General features: G+C 44.1%; 1 protein-coding gene across 1 annotated transcript in view; it reads left to right on the top strand.

Moving 5' to 3' along the window:
- Positions 1-19,671, top strand: part of LOC308083361 (ras-specific guanine nucleotide-releasing factor 1-like) — a gene marked incomplete at both ends in the record, with an annotated part of 46,308 nt that extends 26,637 nt beyond the window's left edge. Inside the window, 14 exons of the mRNA XM_080425660.1 lie at positions 1,077-1,303; positions 1,475-1,621; positions 2,764-2,880; positions 6,611-6,820; positions 12,366-12,472; positions 12,925-13,037; positions 14,172-14,232; positions 15,877-15,983; positions 16,098-16,182; positions 16,464-16,661; positions 17,699-17,778; positions 18,563-18,680; positions 19,123-19,191; positions 19,579-19,671. Of these exons, the coding sequence (XP_080281786.1) occupies positions 1,077-1,303; positions 1,475-1,621; positions 2,764-2,880; positions 6,611-6,820; positions 12,366-12,472; positions 12,925-13,037; positions 14,172-14,232; positions 15,877-15,983; positions 16,098-16,182; positions 16,464-16,661; positions 17,699-17,778; positions 18,563-18,680; positions 19,123-19,191; positions 19,579-19,671 (1,732 nt within the window). The remainder of the gene's footprint in view (positions 1-1,076; positions 1,304-1,474; positions 1,622-2,763; positions 2,881-6,610; positions 6,821-12,365; positions 12,473-12,924; positions 13,038-14,171; positions 14,233-15,876; positions 15,984-16,097; positions 16,183-16,463; positions 16,662-17,698; positions 17,779-18,562; positions 18,681-19,122; positions 19,192-19,578) is intronic.
- Between the last annotated feature and the right edge of the window lie 388 nt (positions 19,672-20,059).

Below are 20,059 nucleotides of genomic sequence, written 5' to 3'. Positions count from 1 at the left end.
TCCCCTCTCTGCATCGCCACTCGGAGACGTGCAAGTGCAGGCACACTAATCCTGAGGGTTACTTTAACCCATTTAGGGTTAAAAAAAATCGTGAAAATGTGTGCAAATTCTTTGAATATAGGTTTTTTCAAAGCGAACATTTTTAAAACATTTTGGGAAAAAACGTATACGTATGTTTTATCTTATCAGTGGTTCTCAAACTTTTTTCATATCAAGGACCACCCAAAATGACGTATTGTTTTTAATCTGTTTTGTAAAGGGACTTTGGGTACTAAGAAAAGCGCTATATAAGTCTAATGTATTATTATTATTATTATTATAATTATTTGTCCACGGAACATTATTAAAAAATAACAGATATATCTGCTATTTTTGAATAGCCAAAGAAATCTAAAGTGACACAGATGCGTTCCGGGATTGAATGGGTTAACCCTGTGGCTGTAAAACGGGTCCATTTTTACATTTTCAGAGTTACAGTACATCAACATTCACTGCACCCTGTAACCTCCCCCAGCTTCCCCCCACACGTCACACTCCGTCCGTTTTGGGTCAAAGTGACGATTCCACCCGAAAACACTAATTTCAGGATTGTCTGCAAATACATTTCACTCTACTCATAACTCATATCAGGAGTAGTTGAATATCTGAGCTGTTTTCCTAGTTCTTTCTTTCTACCTCTATTCTTCTTCCTTTTCCTGAAAACCACAAATGATGGAGCTTGTATGAAAAAGAATTGCACCCACTTCTTTACGCCTGTGTAAACCTGTGATGTGACAATAAAGTTGAACACTAATGAGCACTCTGTCTTGTCTCTCTCAGGCTGGACCGTGTGTGGATGTTGCAGTCTTATGGCTCTGGTTCAATGGAGGGACCCCCAGGGGTCCTTAAGGGGGTTCAGGGGGGGTCCCAAGCTAAATGGATGTTTAGGAAGCAAATGGACCATTACAAGTCTGTAACTCTGAGAGTGTACAAATGCTTTTGTACACTCTCAGAGTTAAAAACAAGAATCGAATCGAACCGGTGGTCCTCCCAAAAATGTAAACCAGCGTCTTATTTCCCCTCCTACTCCCCTCCAGGTCTCTGGAGTTGTTCTTCGCCAGCAGTCAGAACAACAAGCTCCTGTACGGCGAGCCGCCCAAGTCGCCGCGCGCCTGCCGCAAGTTCTCCTCCCCGCCGCCTCTCTCCATCGGCATGACCTCATCGCCGCACCGCCGCCGCAAGCTGTCCCTCAACATCCCCATCATCACCGGCGGCAAGGCGCTGGACCTGGCCGCGCTCAGCTGCTCGCCCAACGGCTATGCAGGCATGTAGGGCTGCAACTAGCGATTTTCTCACTATTTTTACTTCTTTTTACTTTTTGCCATACTCAAAAACATGCTCAAAATAGGTATTATACATATACATGATTATTAATCAATTATTTGATTAAATAATAGATTAAATCGATTAGTTATTAACTGTTGTACCCCTACAGGCATGCACTCTGCCATGTCCCCCCTCAGTAAGACCACCCTGGACATCCACAAGCTGTACGTGTCCAATTTGGCCGGCAAGACGGCCGACGACGGTACGGAGTCCAATGCCGAAGGCAAGGCCGAAGAGTCGGCCCTCAGCAAACAAGGTCAGGACCGCAGCATGATAGACCAACATATAAGCTAGATTTATGTTTAGTTGTGACACTCACATACAACGAAGAATACATTTGCACCTTAATGTCTAATGTCAGGAAAACCCCAAAACAATATGATTGGAAAACCAGTCAGATGCACTCGTTTTCACCGACAGAGGCGCGCCGGCTGACGGGGACTTGAGCCACGAGAGTCGCCATGCCGAGCGTTGCGTAGGCCCCTTCAGCCGACTCAGCGCCGTCCGAGTTATGTCCCGATAGGGACAGAATCGTAAATCATCGTCCCCCCTATTCTCGGTACCTCCGAGGCGTCATCTCTTTTTTTGACGGGGGGGCCCCGCCCCGCCGCGGGGGAGCGCGGGAGGTGAACTCAAAGAAAACGAGCACTCCTTTTTCAATCTGACAGGTATTCAATCATACTGTAACATACACACACACACACACACGCACACGCACACGCACACGCACACGCACACGCACACACACATGCACACACACACAGGGAACTAACTAGACACAGGTGAAACTCAAAGACAATCAACACAGGAAACTCTCGCACCTTACAAAAAAATAAAATACCATAAAGACAAAAAAGACTAAATAAGACACAGAAATGCAGATCCTGACAGTACAATACCATGTAGGCTACTGTATGTACCTGCTGCTATGTGCATGCACCTTATGTCTATCTTCATGTACTGTACCAGCTGGATTATGCTATGTGTATGTAGATGTCTTTCTTTTTTTCCTTACTCTCCCTACCCCCTCTCTTTTCTTTTCTCTTTATGAAAATAACAAAAATGATGGACAAATGATTGCACAAAAAATAATTTGAACCCGGGTCTCCTACATAAGTGTTGACATTTTTGCCACAGAGCTGCCTGCTTGCTCAGGGGAGGAATACAATTTTGACCTTCAGGTTAAAATTTGTGTCCAACCTAGACACAATCAAAATGTCTCAATAGAGGAGCAGGGCGGCCAAATACAACCACCCCAGTTTTATTATATTATATAAGTTATATTGTATCAACATACTCTACCATATAGATTGGACAAAATAACATTTTACTCACAAAAAATAAGTTAAATAGTATCGCTCTAAGAAGCTGTGTAATTGTTTTGATGTCATTGTCCAGACATGTCGGTGAGAGAAGAGTTCCATGAAGATCCCAGTCAGAATGATGACACCGAGGCAGACATGTCTCCTCCCAAGTCCCCGAGCACACCCAAGAATGTCAAGTCCAAAAACTCTGGTACAGCCATGTTTTTATTTATTTATGGCTTTATTATGGATTCACGCAGCAGGTCCTAACTGGGTTTCCATAGAGCAGTGGATCCCCAAGTGGTCCTTGGGTTCCAGGGGGTGACCCCAACAAAATTAGTTAATGATAGCATCAAAAGCGGTTTAACCACTTTAAATCTATATAGCTATTTAAAATAGCCGATCTACAAGCTCTCAACGCGTTATGATGCGACGCGTTGAGAGCTTGTAGATCTGCCATTTCCCCAAAATCTAAATTGTATGTTTTTTTATAACATCAGCTTTTACTTGTGCGTGAATATATAATTATAACCATCATTTTAGTTGCATTTCATAATGTGTAGACTCAACTTTTGATACGAGGGCTTTTAAATACTGTGAAAATACTTTAATGCGAATCTGATCCGGAATGGCCAAAATGCTATGGAGAGCCGAGCCGATTAGAGCTCTGGTTTTAGGGGTCCCGGACCCCCTGTTGAAGACCCCTGACCTAAAGCACTTATGTAGTCCTGGCCAGTCATTGGCCAGACCAATTGGCCCTACCTGGTGAACCTTTCATCAGCTTAACATGCATTTTACACCGTTAAAATACTCCAAGTAAAAATCCTGCGTTCAATTTACTTCAAGTGAAATACAAAAGTATCGGCATCAAAATATACTTACAGTAACAAATATGAAATATTCTCATAGGGTACTCCTGGGTTCGATTCCCGCCGGGGACACTGTGGGCGCTGGGGGGCGTGTCCTCTCCTCCGCGTCATCAGTGCCCATACCCTAGGAGGGGGTGGCAAAAGGGCCTACTCTGTGTGGAGTTTGCATGTTCTCCCCGTGTCCCCTAGGGTAGGTACCCTCACAAAAACATGCAGTAATCCTGGTCTCTATACTGCCTCCCCCTGGTCAGACGGGGCGCCTGATGGAGGGGAAAGGAACTGGTTGGAATAACGTGTTCCTTCCACGCGCTACGTCCTACTGGGGAAACTCCCCCCTGTCAGGTGATAAGACGCGGCTTACTAGCTCCTCATGCATTGAAGGAGGCATGAGCCCAGTTCTAGGCTCTCCCTAGGCTTGCAGAGGGAGAGTAGCGCCCAGGATTACGTAGGTAATTGGTCTATAAGATGTAGAGAGAACACTTCATCCCCAGTGTGTTCTCAGTAGTGGTAATTAGGTACATTTACTCTACTGCACTGTGCAATTTTGAGGTACAGGTATTTTACTTGAGTGTCTCAATTCAAATGATACTTTATACTTACTGTATACTCCACTACATTTGAGAGGCACCTTTTTTCACTCTACTACGTTTATTTGACAGCTTTAGTTACTTACTTTGCAGATTTTGATTATTTCTAATTAATCTAATGAATCCAAGAATGTTTTGAAAATAGGGTTTATAAAATAGGGTTTCAAGTGCATGGTTGATGATCAATACTTATAATTCCATAACATGATGTATATGATTCTGAAATGGGCATTCTATATAATGAGTAGTTAAACTTTTTTGAATGCAGGCCTTTTACTTGTAACAATGTATTTTTACCCTATGGTATTGATACTTAAGTCCAAAATCTGAGTACTTCTTCCACCACAGTGTGTTCTCTTCTCCTCACAATGCTGGATACCAGGGATGCCAGCGCCTCGTGTGTGTAGGCGTAAGTAGAGTAAAAGTACCTCAGAATTGTACCTCAGTGCAGTACTTGAGTAAATGTACCTAATTACTTTCCAGCACTGCTCTGCTCACAATGCAGGATAGCAGGGATGCCAGAGCCTGGTGTGTGTAGGCGGAAGGAACCCTTGTACCTTAGCAACCATGTGCGTGTTCCTCCATCCGCCCCCGGATGAACGGATTAACACTGGAAGAAACAGAGAGAGAGAGAGAGAGAGAGAGAGAGAGGAGGGGGGGGAGAGGAGAGAGAGAGAGAGAGAGAGAGAGAGAGAGAGAGAGAGAGAGAGAGAGAGAGAGAGAGAGAAGGAAAGAAAGAGAGGGGGGAGGGACAGAGAGAGGGTGGGAGGGGGAGAGAGAGGGAGAGAGAGAGAGAGAGAGAGATAGAGAGAGAGAGAGAGAGAGAGAGGGGGGGGGGGGGACAGAGAGACGGGGGAGGGAGAGAGAGAGAGAGAGAGAGAGAGAGAGATTTTTTAATTTTATTTCAAAAAGAGGGGGGGAGAGAGAGAGCAAGAGAGGGAGGGGGAGACACAGTAGAACACACGCAGTCGGTCCCTGCTGCTGTTGTTGTTGCGTGACAAAGAATACTTTATTACACCAGAGGGAGATTTGTATAGCAGTTGTACAGGCACTGACGTACACATAGGCTACGTCGTAATACAATAGGATAATGGCGGGTGGAAATCTTGTTTGTCCAAAACAGTTACTTTTCAGGTAATTAAAAAGAAAAAAAAAGAACCTGTGTTGTTCCAATGGATCCAATACAGTTATAATTTAGTCACATGCTCTTCTTAATACTTTTCATTGGTTCAATAACGCTGTGTTACTGCGTAAATGCATGTGATTCGTTTTTGACCAACATAAGCGCTATCTCTTCCCTGGCAGGGTTTGTCTATGACTGTCCGTGAGTGTGTCCGACCGTCTGTCCAGCTGCCTAGAGGAGCCCAGTCAACGCCATAAGGGGGCACATTCAAAAAATAATGTTTTTGAAGAAAGCTATCAACACTTTGCGATACAACACAATGAGCTTGAAGATCTGTTATTTTTAAGGGGTTGGGTAGCAAAAAGAATACTGTATAGTAATATAACTTGTAATTGATCTTGATCTTGATCTTGATACCAAGTAACAAGTAGTGTAATAATGTTCCTTGAGGAGGTTCCAGCGGGTCCCCAGCTAAATCATTGAACATTGAAACACATAAAAGCTTGAGGGCTTATTTCCATGGGGGGTGATTGGGAGTCATTCATCTGATTGCTGTGGACCCATTCGTTCCCAGATTTATATTTTATAAGATATTTATTTTCCTTTGTTTTTGCCTCTGGGAGCACCACCTCATTTTTAGTGTAGAAACAGTTGCTCGGTTTGGCTCCTGCACTTTCTTTATCCACTGGGTGCTTCTGTGTTTATTCCTAATAAGGACAACACTACATGTTTAGGGCAGTGGTGCCGCTGAGAGTTTAGTTGTGGCCTAACTGAAAGGTTAGAGGTGTTATGTGCTATGTGCTAGCGCAGTGGTTCTCAAACGTTTTAATTTCAGAGTTACAGACATGTAAGGGTCCATTTGGAACCCCCCTCAAGGTTCCCTGGACCTCACTTTGAGAACCACTGATCTAGCTTGATAAAAACCTAATACACAATGTAGGGGCAAGTGTTGCCTGCCCTGGTTCTCTGCTGCCCTCTACTGGTTGAAGTTAAGAAAGACGAGACTTAATTCTCCACATACATTAAAAAGCAAGTCATTTATAGTTTAGAATTTCATAATACTTTAACACTTTACTGTGTTTGTGTAGACTAACAAAACAACTATAAAATGGCCTTAACAACTATACTGGCGGGCCATAAATAATGCATTTTTAGGAAGGGCCATATAAAATCTTCCCTCGCACCACAACTGGCCCCCGGGCCGGACCTTAGAAATGGCATGAGCCCCATCACCATAGACGCCCGGCCAAGCCGGATGCACTGTGGTGGGTTTGAACTCCTAGAGTAGACTCCATGGTGGTGGTACTTGACCCTTGCACCACCCGAGCATCATCCCCATACTGTTAATGTTCCTCCCTCCAGAGTTCTCCCTGTTCTCCTTCAACAACGGCATGGTGGTGTCGTCCTGTCGAGAACTGGACAACAACCGCATGGTGGTGTCCTCGTGTCGGGAGCTGGACAACAACCGCAGTGCCCTGTCTGCCGCCTCGGCCTTCGCCATCGCCACCGCCGGTGCCAACGAGGGAACGCCCACCAAGGAGAAGTACCGACGCATGTCCCTAGCGGGCACAGGTCAGTGACACAGGGTGGTACTGGTCAGTCATATGGGCATCTATCAGATGCTCTTATCCAGAGCAACTTACAAGTGTGAGATCAAAGCAGAGTAACCATGATCTCTAGTCAGTGGCAGTGGTGGGAAAAGTACTAAAATATTTTACTTAAGTACCAACTAGTAACTAAAGCTGTCAAATAATTGTAGTGGAGTAAAAGTACAATATTTGCCTCTGAGATGTAGTGGAGTAGAGTAAACGTATTGAAAATGGGAAGTATTCCAGTAAAGTAAAAAAAATCCTCAAAAGTGCACTTAAGTACAGTACTTAAAGGGGTGGTGCCATGGTTTTGCACTTTTTCTGTTTTTCATGTGTCTATGAGGTTGATAGAACTTCATTAAGCCCCCTGGTGGTGTAGTCCAGGACCTGGCCTGTAGACCTGTTTCCAATTTGGTGTTGGGGGAATTTCTCACCTGAACTGAGTCAGTGGGTCCCTAGACATGAAAAATCACGGAGGTGCTTGTCCGCCAGAGTGGCACGAATGGCGCAATGGCCAAATCAAAAATGGCCACCATCGACTATGATGAAAATCCAACTTTTTTGTTTTTGAGTGTTTAAACACATGTAATACCTCCATTTAGACTAATTGTGGTGTGTGGAATTCATTTCTGATATTGTTATGACCATTTTGGGTGATTTTGACCTTGAAAGGTCATGTTCAAGGTCATTTTGTTATTCTGAAGACCTTGGCCATAACCTGGCCATTGTTAGGAGTAAAAACAGGTGCAATAAGTCTTATCCAAATAATTCTGACATTTAGAATTCCTTTCTGGTATTGTTTGACCATTAAGGATCATCTTGTAATTGAAATATCAATACCAATATCATTATTCAATAACTCGATTCTTTTTTTAACACTTTTATTGTACTTTTTCCTTTTTTTTCTTTCTTTTTTTTAAAACAAAAGACGTGAACATGAAACATTTTCCAATTCTAAATATCCCCCTTTGACTTTTATTTGAATTGGGTGCTTTAATTAGAAAATAAGACATGAAAATAAAAGTGATATACTAATAAAATCATAAGACAAAATCAAATTTTTTTTTTTCTCATACAGTGCAGCATATATGTGTGCATGCAGGTTAGTGTGATGGGTTTTTACATGAAGGTTTTTCCTGTTTTCCATGGCAGAATATAATGCACGGAACTCCAGCAGCACGGCAGCCACATCGCCGAGTGTCACACTTGCCTGCACACTTGCATACTGTGAGCAGACTCGGTGGTAAGGGCTTCAGACATTTGGATGGCAGGAGTGTACCAAAGTGCTCCTCCCATCCATGTTCCATTGCCTCTAGTCTTGCCTCAGGTTCCTTGGCCGTCACAAGCAGCAGGCAAGCCCTAAAGCACCTCGTTTGATGTGACCTCTGATCACACTACTTGTGGGAGGGAGAGCATCAATTCCAGCACTGGCACTGGTATAGCTTTCTACCCTGAGGTCATCAAACGTCTCAGCAGTTGTACTTGACCTAGACACGTACCAAGTACTTCTCTGCCAATGCTGTGTCTTGTTCTGTCAAGGTGTCTGCCTCTCCAAAGTTTGTTAAATATTGTACTGGGTCAGAAGTCATAGCTGCATGTTTGGTCCCCACCTTGCTCATGCAGTCTTCTCCAGTCAGGATATGTGCCTTGATCACTGTCTTGGCTAGTGGTGCTCCAAGATGAGAGACTGCTTGATGCAGTGGAAGCATGCGCCGCTTCTCACCAGTGCCATACTGCTGCCAGATCTCCTTCATCCCCAGTGCTTGGAAGTATGGGGTGTAGTACAGCAGTAATGCGAAGGTGTCTGTATCATTGGAGACTATGATAACTCTCTTGCTCTGTTTCACACGAACAGCCCACTCCACATGCACCACCAGTCTGGTATCAGCCTCCTCAATCCAGTTCAAGAGGTCTGGGATCTCTTCACCACCAGCTGCCTTTGCTGGGAGCACCTCATCTTCAGAGACAACAGAGCTGACAATGATGGTAGTATTGCGACAGGCTCCACTGCACACCATATCCCGAACTAGCAGCTGGAGATTCCGCTTGTTCTCCTCAGATGCCCAGAACTTGTCAAGTTGCTGAGGGATAGGTGTGTCTCTGTTCATGCCAATGATGTCGATTCCTGTTCTTGAGTCTGTGCGCCGCATGCGCTCCCCTTCCTTTAGAGACATCTCAATGTAGGAATCAAGTATGAGATGGATGAACTCTGGCTCTTCACAGAGGGATAATGTTGAGCTGATGATGGCGTTGATGACAGCACCTAAAGTAGGGAATCGTGCTAGTGGCATCTGCCGTATTTTCGACATGAAGTCTACCACAACATGAGTGGCAAGAGTAGACTTTAGACTCCATTGGGTGAGGTCAAGTTCAGGCTCAATTTCACTGACAAGTTTTGACTTGTTGACATGAGCTGGAAGGTCACCTTCAAACAGGGGAGATGCTGAGAGCACATCATGAGTTAGTACCTGCCGGATGTTCATGCCCCGCTCCTTAGCAATGTCCATACTCCTATGTGCCTCGGCCATGTCTTTGGATGAGACTAACTTCTGCTCCTTCAGAATGGTTGTTGGTGTCTTCTTCGGTTGCTCGTTGAACTGCGGTAGCTTCCGCTTTGGTATGGTTGTGCTCATTTTCTTGGTCTTCTCAACTAACCTTTCCTGTCTGTATGAGCAGTAGACTCAGTAGACCCCATTTGTGAGACAGTTGAGCAAGCGTGGAGCAACCCCTCGGTCAACAGCTTGCTTTGTGAGCAGATTGTGCAGTGGCACAGGCACATTGACCATTATTGAGTATGGATTCTGACGCTCTAGCACAAAGTCCAGCAGCTTCGACACATTCCGGTTGAATGTAAGGCGGCGAGTGGTACTCAGTGCATGCTGGAGATGGCATTCTGTGTGTTTCATGGTGTGGTTGTTGGTGAGAAGGTTGAGGACATTGGTGATTGACCCAATCTCGTGGAACAAGAGCTCAAACTCTGCCACAGAATTTGCATTGTGTGTGGCTCCTACTACATAGTGACCTCCTGGACCCTTCGACACTCGCTGAATGGTCTGCTCGACCTTCATGTCACCTCCTACAGCGCAGAACCAGCCTGGTCGATCCTGAACAACCCACTGGCCTATAGAGAAGCGCCGGTAGAGCTCAGGATGTGTGAACTCTAGCACCTTGATTTGTTCAAGATACCATGAGCCATGACGCAGGTAGTTTATGCAGTCACATTCTGCAAAGATTGGCATGGAGTCCTCGACAGTAGCCGCATGTAGATCCCAGTTTCCTTCTCTTTCAGAGACTACAGCATTCTTGATGACGGCCACCAACTCTAGCCAAACTCCAAAGAATTGGCAGAGCTCTGACTTGGCCTCGCACTCCTTCTCAAACTCCAGAAAGTCCTGATTCAACTTCTCCAATTGTCCAATCAGGGCCTCAAACTGCTCTGGGCAACTTTGATTTGCAGCTAGCGTAGTGTGCAGTGCCTCTACCTGTGCTAGCACTGGATATGCAGCTTTGTCCTTGTGGTGCCAGAACATCTTCCACTGGAGCGACCTGATCACATCCTCCACAATCAGCATCCCAGTGAGAGCCCGGACATAATGGCTGCCGTTTAACACTGACTCTATCACACCAGGTCCAAACACGGCACACTCAACCAGTGCGTCATCCGGTCCAGAACCTCTAAGCAGTTTTCCCTGGCATCTGAGCAGAACACGGGTCCAATGGAAAGGGCCCATGCAGAGAAAAAGATCCTTGAATTGTTCTGTCTCGTGCAGGTAAATATCTGCAGCCGGGGCGAACACGCCTCCATATCGCCATTGATGTCTGATTTAATTGTCTGCAAACACTCTGGAAGTTGGTGAGGCAATGCCTGACGGTAGCACGATCAGTGATGGGTCTTGGTATGACAGGGAGGAAGCCAACACGCATCATCGGCACCACAGCAGATGAGACAAGTGTCTGCACAGCGGCCCATATCAGAGGGTCTCCTGCTGATGCACCACAGCGGATCAAACTGATCAAGAATTCTCGCTTTGCAGATACACTTCGGGCAAATTATTATGAAAAAAAATACAATAAAAGGGACAGTAAAGTACAAAATCGTAATTTAATTATTGAAAAATGACATTGACATTGATATTTCAATGACAAGATGATCCTTAATGGTCAAAACAATATCAGAAATTAATTCTAAATGTCAGAATTAGTTGGATAAGACTCATTGCACCTGTTTTTACTCCTAACAATGGCCAAGTTATGGCCAAGGTCTTCAGAATAACAAAATGACCATGACCATGACCTTTCAAGGTCAAAATCACCCAAAATGGTCATAACAATATCAGAAATGAATTCCACACACCACAATTAGTCTAAATGGAGGTATTACATGTGTTTAAACACTCAAAAACAAAAAAGTTGGATTTTCATCATAGTCGATGGGGGCCATTTTTGATTTGACCATTGCGCCATTCGTGCCACTCTGGCGGACAAGCACCTCCGTGATCTTTCATGTCTAGGGACCCACTGACTCAGTTCAGGTGAGAAATTCCCCCAACACCAAATTGGAAACAGGTCTACAGGCCAGGTACAGGATCAGTGTTTTTATGGTGTTATATGTCTTCTCTGACTATTTTGAGTTTCTACCTGGAGGCTGAAACCTTGAGGGTCAAACGTGCCAATAGAAAAACAGCCCTTTAGTGACATAGTAAAAATATACCCTCCCCCTCATTATCATAACACAACAGGTGTGGGCATGAGGAGGAGGAGGGACTAGGACAGGTGGGTGGTGCTAAGGTGGTGGAGGAGGTGCTAAGGTGAGAACGAGGTATACTTAATGAACTGGAGGCGTGTCCACATAAAAACATAATTTTAACAATTTCTGTACACTTTTTTGAAAAAAATCTTCCTCCTAGTATAACCATAATACCTGATGATTATGTTTTAGGGGGGGGGGGATCACTGAAAATCACGGCACCCCGTCTTTAAGTAAATGTTGTTACTTTACACCACTGGTCAGGGGTGGATTGCTACAAAGGGCTACTGGGCCCAGGTCCAGGGACCCAGGAGCTCAGGGGGGCCCAATAACAGATCCCCCTTCAAGTCCTACTGAAGAAAGAAACGGACTGAATAGCCTAAACATTCGCTTAGAGGGGCATGCAAAAGCAAGTGCAAAACATCATTGGAAGCTCTATAAGATCCTGTTGAAATGCATGTGTGTCAATATGGTGTTGGCATTCTGTGTATAGCCTATGCACGTGTGCTGTAGATCCTCTTGCAGTTGAAGAGATATTTATTGTGGTGTTGACTGCAAGTCAGTGTACTTGCTAGGGGGGCTTTTACAAGTCTATCCCCAGGGGCCCATTGTCTCATAATGCGCCTATGACTCTAGTCAATAAACAACAAGGTAAATAGTCATATAAGTAGAGTGCAGAGGGAACAATGCAGTGCCTCAAAGAAACTAGGATAATGCATATCAAACTGGGGGTCCTTGAAATGAAAAAAACACTTGACAATCACTGGTCTATTGTCCCCAGGTTTCCCCACAGACCAGAGGAATGGGGATAAGGAGTTTGTCATCAGGAGAGCTGCCACCAACAGGGTGCTCAACGTACTGCGACACTGGGTGTCCAAACACTCACAGGTATGGAGGGAAACCACACAACCATCATCAGTCAATTTATCTTTCTCTATTTTTCTTCTCAGGCTCTGCATCTCTCTTTGCTTGTTCACTGTGGATAAGAGAGAGAGAGAGAGAGAGAGAGAGAGAGAGAGAGAGAGAGAGAGAGAGAGAGAGAGAGAGAGAGAGAGAGAGAGAGAGAGAGAGAGAGAGAGAGAGAGAGAGAGAGAGAGAGAGAGAGAGAGAGAGAGAGAGAGAGATGTTGGGGATATGTTGGGGATATGTTTTATCACTGCTTCTGGTCAGACTGAATTAAATACGTGCATTTTCATTTGGGAAATGTAGACTGTAATGTTTGATATTTAGGTTTCACAATATAACAATTTTATTAACCCAGGAGTTAAGGAATCTCTCTCTTCCTCCTGACCGCTGATGACCGCTGATGTTGTGTTGTGTGTGTGTGTGTTCTCTGTCAGGACTTTGAGATGAACACGGAGCTGAAGATGAGAGTGATTAGTTTCCTGGAGGAAGTCATGCATGACCCTGAACTCTTAACCCAGGAGAGGAAAGCAGCTGCCAACATCATCAGGTTCACACATTGATACTCTTTCGAATCCTAGACGATTCTTCACACAGGACACACATTGTCAAACATTCAAGATTACCGTGATTGAAATAGGCTAAATGAAAATTCATTGTTTTTAAATTGGGGTTAACCAGGATTGTAACGAATCACAAAGCACTACTTCATTGGTAACTTACCAGTCAGCGTTAGCCAGGATAACACTATTAACAAAGACGGATGTAATATTAATTTACTTGCCACTTTGCTCGCTGCTTGCACGGACCATAGCGGCAAATATTTTATGTATATGTCACAAGTACGATTGGAGAACCAGTCAGCGGGGTAGCGCGGGAGGTGAACTCGAAGAAAACAAGCACTTCTTTATCTGACTGGTTTTTCAATCATACTGTAACATATACACGTTAAATAGCTCTATATTCTGATAGTACTCATTGCTATAGAGTGTTTGTTCAGTAACAGTACTAAAAAGAAAATGCATTTTCAGGTCGGGATACCTATTTTATACAATCAGGAGAGAGAACTTGCACAGAATACAGATACAGAAATTGACAAAATTGAAAGAAATTGACAAAATTAGAACTGGAACACTATAATTTTGAAGCTGATAAATGGGTACTCATTCCTTTTTTTTTAACAAAATTTTTATCCCACAATTTTGCAACCCCATTTTTTTCACCCAGTGCCAATTATAAGTAATCCTGGGCGCTACACTCTCTCTGCCAGCCTAGGGAGAGCCCAGAGCCGAGCTCATGCCTCCTTCAATGCATGAGAGCTAACAAGCCTTCTTATCACATGACAGGGGGGAGTTTCCCCGGTTGGACGTAGCATGTGGAAGGAACAAGTTATTCCAACCAGTTCCTCTCCCCTCCATCAGGCGCCCCGGCTGACCAGGGGGAGGCAGTGGGTACTCTTTCCTGATTGGCTAAACCCACCTGAAAATGTATTTTCTGTTTACAAAAGAGCTGGAGAGACAGGGAGGCCTCTGCTACTGAACAAACACTCTATAGCAATGATTACTATCAGAACATAGTGCTTTAACCTTTTAACAAAAAACTCTTTGTTTTAACCATAAAACATCACTTACCCTACCTTTAAACATTAGATGTTCTCATGTGTTTGGTATGTGTGTTGGTGCAGGACGTTGACCCAGGAGGATCCAGGAGACAATCAGATCAGTCTGGAAGACGTCACACAGATGGTAATACCTCCACTGGTGACAGCTGTGGCCTGGAGGCATTATGTTTTCAGGTTGTCCTTCTGTCTGTCCATCTGTCCGCTCATCTGTCTGTCTGTCTGTCTGTCTGTCTGTCTGTCTGTCTGTCTGTCTGTCTGTCTGTCTGTCTGTCTGTCCCGTCCGTCCATCAGTATGGCTGTACGTCTGTACATACTGTATGTCTGTCCCATTCGCATAACGTGGTCACTCATAAACTAAAATTGGACTCAAACTAATTATATGTTGGTGGTCAAAGGTCAGAGTTGAAGTTCACTTTGACCTCATAAAATGTTCATACATCTAGAAATAAAAATGTAGTCTACAAGGATAAAATGATGAAGTGAAGGTTTTGGTCACATCACTGTGATCTCATTTCCTTCAAAGTCTTTGCTACATAATATACATCTTGTATGAGACGACGTCAACTGGTTGGTGGAGGCATACATTCTACTTTATCCTAATACAGAAGAGAACACATCCACCTCAGCTGCTGTCATCCAGTCTTTATCACTGGTTACCTGAAGTTTTTATAAACAATTTTAAACATAAATCCTATGGTGGTTGTATACCTCCGCCAACGAGGAGGTATACAGTCCCAACCATATGAAGATTCACCTCTTCTGATTCCACCTCACCCCTAGCGCTCCTCTCTCCTTTCTTGTCACCATTTTTTGATGGATGCTAGTTTACTATGCCGATTTGGTCACTTGTTCTCATGTTTTTGTTATGTTGATTGTGTTCCCTTGAACACAAAAGCTAAGAATGTTATTTAGATAGTATATTGTTTAGACAGATGCTACGTCCATTTTTAACCTGGTATTCTAGTTTTTTTTCGCACTACAATGTTCTCTCTGCACTCTATTTTTGTGACTATTTACCTTGTTAATTGACTAGAGTTCATGCTTACTCAGCTTATCATTCCATCTCCCACTTGTAAGTCGCTCTGGATAAGAGTGACTTGCTGAGGGGCACGGTGGCACAGTCGGTAGTGCTGTCGCCTCACAGCTAGAAGGTCCTGGGTTCGATTCCCGCAGGGGACGCTGTGGGCGCTGGGGGCGTGTTCTCTCCTCCGCGTCATCAGTGCCCATACCCTAGGTGGGGTTGGCGAAAGGGCCTTTCTGTGTGGAGTTTGTATGTTCTCCCCGTGTCTCCTAGGGTAGGTACCCTCACAAAAACATGCAGTAATCCTGGTCACTATACTGCCTCCCCCTGGCCAGCCGGGGCGCCTGATGGAGGGGAAGGGAACTGGTTGGAATAACGTGTTCCTTCCACGCGCTACGTCCAACCAGGGAAACTCTCCCCTGTCAGGTGACAAGAAGGTCAGTTGGCTCTCATGCATTGAAGGAGGCATGAGCTCGGCCCTGGCCTCCCTAGGTTGGCAGAGGGAAGGTAGTGCCCAGGATTACATAGACAATTAGCACTGGGTGTAAAAAATAGGGTTACAAAATCGCGGGATAAAAATTTAAAGAAAAAAAAAAAAAAAAAAAGAGTGACTTGCTAAATGCCTCAATTGTGTGTGTGTGTGTGTGTGTGTGTGTGTGTGTGTGTGTGTGTGTGTGTGTGTGTGTGTGTGTGTGTGTGTGTGTGTGTGTGTGTGTGTGTGTGTGTGTGTGTGTGTGTGTGTGTTAGGCCATGGAGGGTAGTAAGACGGAGCCATTTGAGAACCACTCGGCCTTGGAGATCGCTGAGCAGCTCACACTGCTGGACCACCTGGTCTTCAAAGTTATTCCATACGAGTGAGTGCACGCACGCACGCACACACACACACACACACACACACACACACAGGCATGAATGCAAACTTTTTGGTGTTTGTTTATTTGTGTTTATTTGAACCCCATCTTCACCAGGGAGTTCTTTGGTCAAGGCTGGATGAAGAACGACAAGAATGAGAGAACTCCTTTCATCATGAAAACTACCAAACATTTCAATGATGTACGTCTGCATTCTACTACTGCTGAATGACTGACTGATGGACGGACGGACGGACGGACGGACGGACGGACGGACGGACGGACGGACGGACCGACCGACCGACTGACCGACTGATACATTACATAAATAGATAAACAAAGACAGACAGACAGACAGACAGACAGACAGACAGACAGACAGACAGATAGATACATACTAATTTCCATACCTAATACCATAATTTCTTTCTTTTTTCCTTCTTTTGTACCAAAATGAACATGTTTTCCCGTGGCTGCGTTCAGATCAGTAACCTGATCGCCACAGAGATCCTGCGTTGTGAGGAGGTGAACATGAGGGTGACGGTGATGGAGAAGTGGGTGGCGGTGGCGGACATCTGCCGCTGTCTCCACAACTACAACGCCGTGCTGGAGATCACCTCCTCGTTCAACAGGAGCTCCGTCTTCCGTCTGAAGAAGACCTGGCTCAAAGTCTCCAAGCAGGTACCGCCAGCAGCAGCAGCATCCATCCACTGTCTTCCCTCTTCTGAAAACTACAAATGATGGAGCTTTGTAGCGAAAAATAATTTCACCCACCTGTTTACACCTGTAACACCTGTGGACATGAGTCCATCCATCTGTCCATCCGTCCATCCATCCATCTGTACATCAGTCCGTCCGTCTGTCTGTGTGTCCATCCATCCATCTTCATCCGCTTATCCGGTCCAATCTATATTAAAGTGAGTATAAGACACAAGTCAGTGTAATGTGTACCTTGAGCTTAGCCTGGTAAACCCTCCCTCCGGAAATCTCATTTCTATTTGATTCCAGGAGTGAGTCTGGGCTGATCGCCCATTCTGCAATATTGGCTGCAGGCTGAGTTGGGCGGAAGTAATACCGTTGACTGACAACCCCTTCAGCCAATGATATTTTTTCCCCTTCAGCCAATCAGCAGTTCACCAGTCTAATGTGACGCAACGGGACTTTTGAGACAGCCATGACCAAAATGGGTTGCCTTATTCGGATACATGGGTGTCACTGCCCACCCCTACCGGTTCTCTAAATTTTTATTTTTAAATAGGCTTTGTCATGATTAATTGACCACATATATGAAGTTAAACAACTAAATTCTATCCAAACGATATATTATAAGTAAATTCCGTGCCTCAAAATAGAAGTTAGAGAGCTTTTTGAAGTCAAAAAATAGCGGAGATTATAGCGGACAAGAAAAAGATGGCTGCCGTTCGTGTTTTGGGCTCACTCGAACTCGCCACCTGATTGGCCAACTGTCACTGTCAATCACAGAACGATGTGCGACGACGCTGATAGGCTCGGTTAGCTGGTAATTCCACTAGAAACCCCCACAAAGGGCTATCAGGCCAGACTCACTCCTGGAATCAAATAGAAATGAGATTTCCGGAGGGAGGGTTTACCAGGCTACCTTGAGCTCACACTGTGTATCTTTTCTTTGCTTTTCTTTCTGATCTCTTGTTAAACATTCTGATCGCTTACAGTGTGTTTTTTTTATCCCCTTTGTTCAGACCAAGACGTTGATTGACAAGTTACAAAAGCTTGTGTCATCTGACGGAAGATTCAAGAACCTGAGGGAGGCTTTGAAGAAGTAAGTAATCAGTATTTAAAGCTAGTCATCTCTGGCGCTCCCTGGTGGAGCCCTCAGTAATATGCTGTACAGTATGTATCGAAGGAAGATTGAAGATTTTTTTGTATTTCTTACATCTCATATACAGTACAGTACTGGTACAAAAGAGTAACATTCTTTGGTTTCATATTTTGGACCCCATGCCGAACCACCGCGTCCCTGGTTCAATTCTGATTGGGACAAGTCCATGACTGTCATGCTGAAAAAAACAATGCCTCCCCTTTTCAAGTCATAGAGTGGCATCTGGTGTAAAGTAAAGTTGTAAAGTTTTTCTTTTCTTTTAATGCCCCAAATGTCATAATCTTAAAACAAATGTGTTAACCACATGAACCCTTGCATCCCTCTTCTGGGCATGCCATAATAGGCAAATATTTAGCAAAAATAGGCGAACATTTGGCAAACGACAAGCTCACAATGCTGAGACGCATTGCTTGTAGATTTGCTATTTTCGCAATTTGACATGCAACAAAGGGTTGAAGTGGTTCAGGTCCCCGTTTTAATGCAAGAAATTGTTAAAGACCAACTTTTTATATCTTAAACAAAAACTCTGGAATGCGTCTCTACATAAGCCTGATTTATATTCCGTTGTATGACGTAGCCAATGTACAAGCTCACAACGCATTGCGATGCCTTGTGAGCTTGTACATTGGCTATTTTCAGAGAGCGACACAGTTGTACGACAGAGTACAAACTTCAACTTCATGTTCGTCTGAGCCTCATTGTGTTCCTGTATCGTGTTGCCCAGCTGTGACCCTCCATGTGTCCCCTACCTGGGAATGTACCTGACTGACCTGGCCTTCATCGAGGAGGGGACGCCCAACTACACAGAGGACAGCCTGGTCAACTTCTCCAAGATGAGAATGGTAAAGACCAAGTACAGTACTCATTCAAATATACTCCATTACTGTCCACTACTGTCTAAAACCCACTGCAGAGGAAGGCTATACTGCCCTGCCAAGGTAAAGTGCAGTAACTACGAAAAGAAAAATCACTGAAAAATGGGTTTAAAAGTGATTCAACTGGTCAGCCAAATGAGATATCAGCATATAAGTGATATTACACTAATTTTACATCTGTTCTTGAGGTAATTGTTTATCCCCCCAAATCACAAAGGCTAATTTGACCTTTGGGATACACAAATAAGTCGGTGTGTCCAAAAACGTAGTTACTGCTCTTTACCTTGGCAGGGCAGTATAGACCTATGAAGGTCAGTCAGCGTATCGATCACTTTCAACGGTATATGAACTTCTATCTACAAGTGTGTGGGTTTTTTTGTCATGTCATTTTCATCCCATTCATCTCCAGATATCCCACATCATCAGAGAGATACGCCAGTTTCAGCAAACAGCTTACAAGATTGACGTTCAGGCCAAGGTGAGTGTTTTTTTAATGAACTGTTTTTTGCATTTTTGCACAGTTTAGCTGAAAGCTACACGTGTCCACTATGCTGAGGAGTCCTTTTGGCTGCCATGTCCCTTTTTGTCGCTTAATGGAAATATATTTTTGTGATATGCTTTTGTGATTTGATCCATTTTGCCGCTTTTATTGGTGATACTGTGTGCTTTTGTGTTGCCAATAAAAGTATGCTATTCTAGTGGTTTCCACACTTTTTAGCTAAAAGAGAAATGTGATGTGTCCCTCCCGGGGACCCGAACTGGTGAAAATAGCTGATTGGGAAACACTGTTCTATATCCATTTAACCACTTAAACTCTATGCACGTACACAGTAACATCTGTCTGTGTGTGTCTCTCTCTGTCCAGGCGGCACAGTATTTGCTGGACAACAGTTACGTACTGGACGAGGAGAGTCTTTACGAAGCTTCTCTGAGAATCGAACCCAAATCCTCATCGTGAAGAAGAGGACTAGTCACTCTCTCTCTTTCCTACAACCTAGTGTACATATACTACACAGTAAAATCCTAAGTGTCCCTTTAACTCTGAGAGCGTACACATGTAAGCAAATGGACCCATAAGGGTCTATTTGGTTACATTTTTTACGCTCTCAAGGGTTACAAATGGATAATGTAACACTGAGGTTGTCACTGTGTATATATATATCATAGTGTATATAAAGTATTCTTTGTATTAGTCCCATGTATTAGGTTGTACCCTTCCAGTATGTACTTTACCCAACTGATTCGTTGTGTATAATCGTTGCTAGAGGTTAAGTAGAAGAAAGCCCAAAGAGGTTTTTTATTTATAGAGTTACAGAGTATTTATATGTTATTTATTGTCGTTTAAA

This window comes from Gymnoscopelus braueri (assembly GCF_963280865.1).
Source record: "Gymnoscopelus braueri genome assembly, chromosome: 1".
Classification (NCBI taxonomy): Eukaryota; Metazoa; Chordata; class Actinopteri; order Myctophiformes; family Myctophidae; genus Gymnoscopelus; species Gymnoscopelus braueri.
The sequence above is the reverse complement of the archived record's forward strand: the minus strand, read 5'-3'. Positions and strand labels throughout refer to the sequence as shown.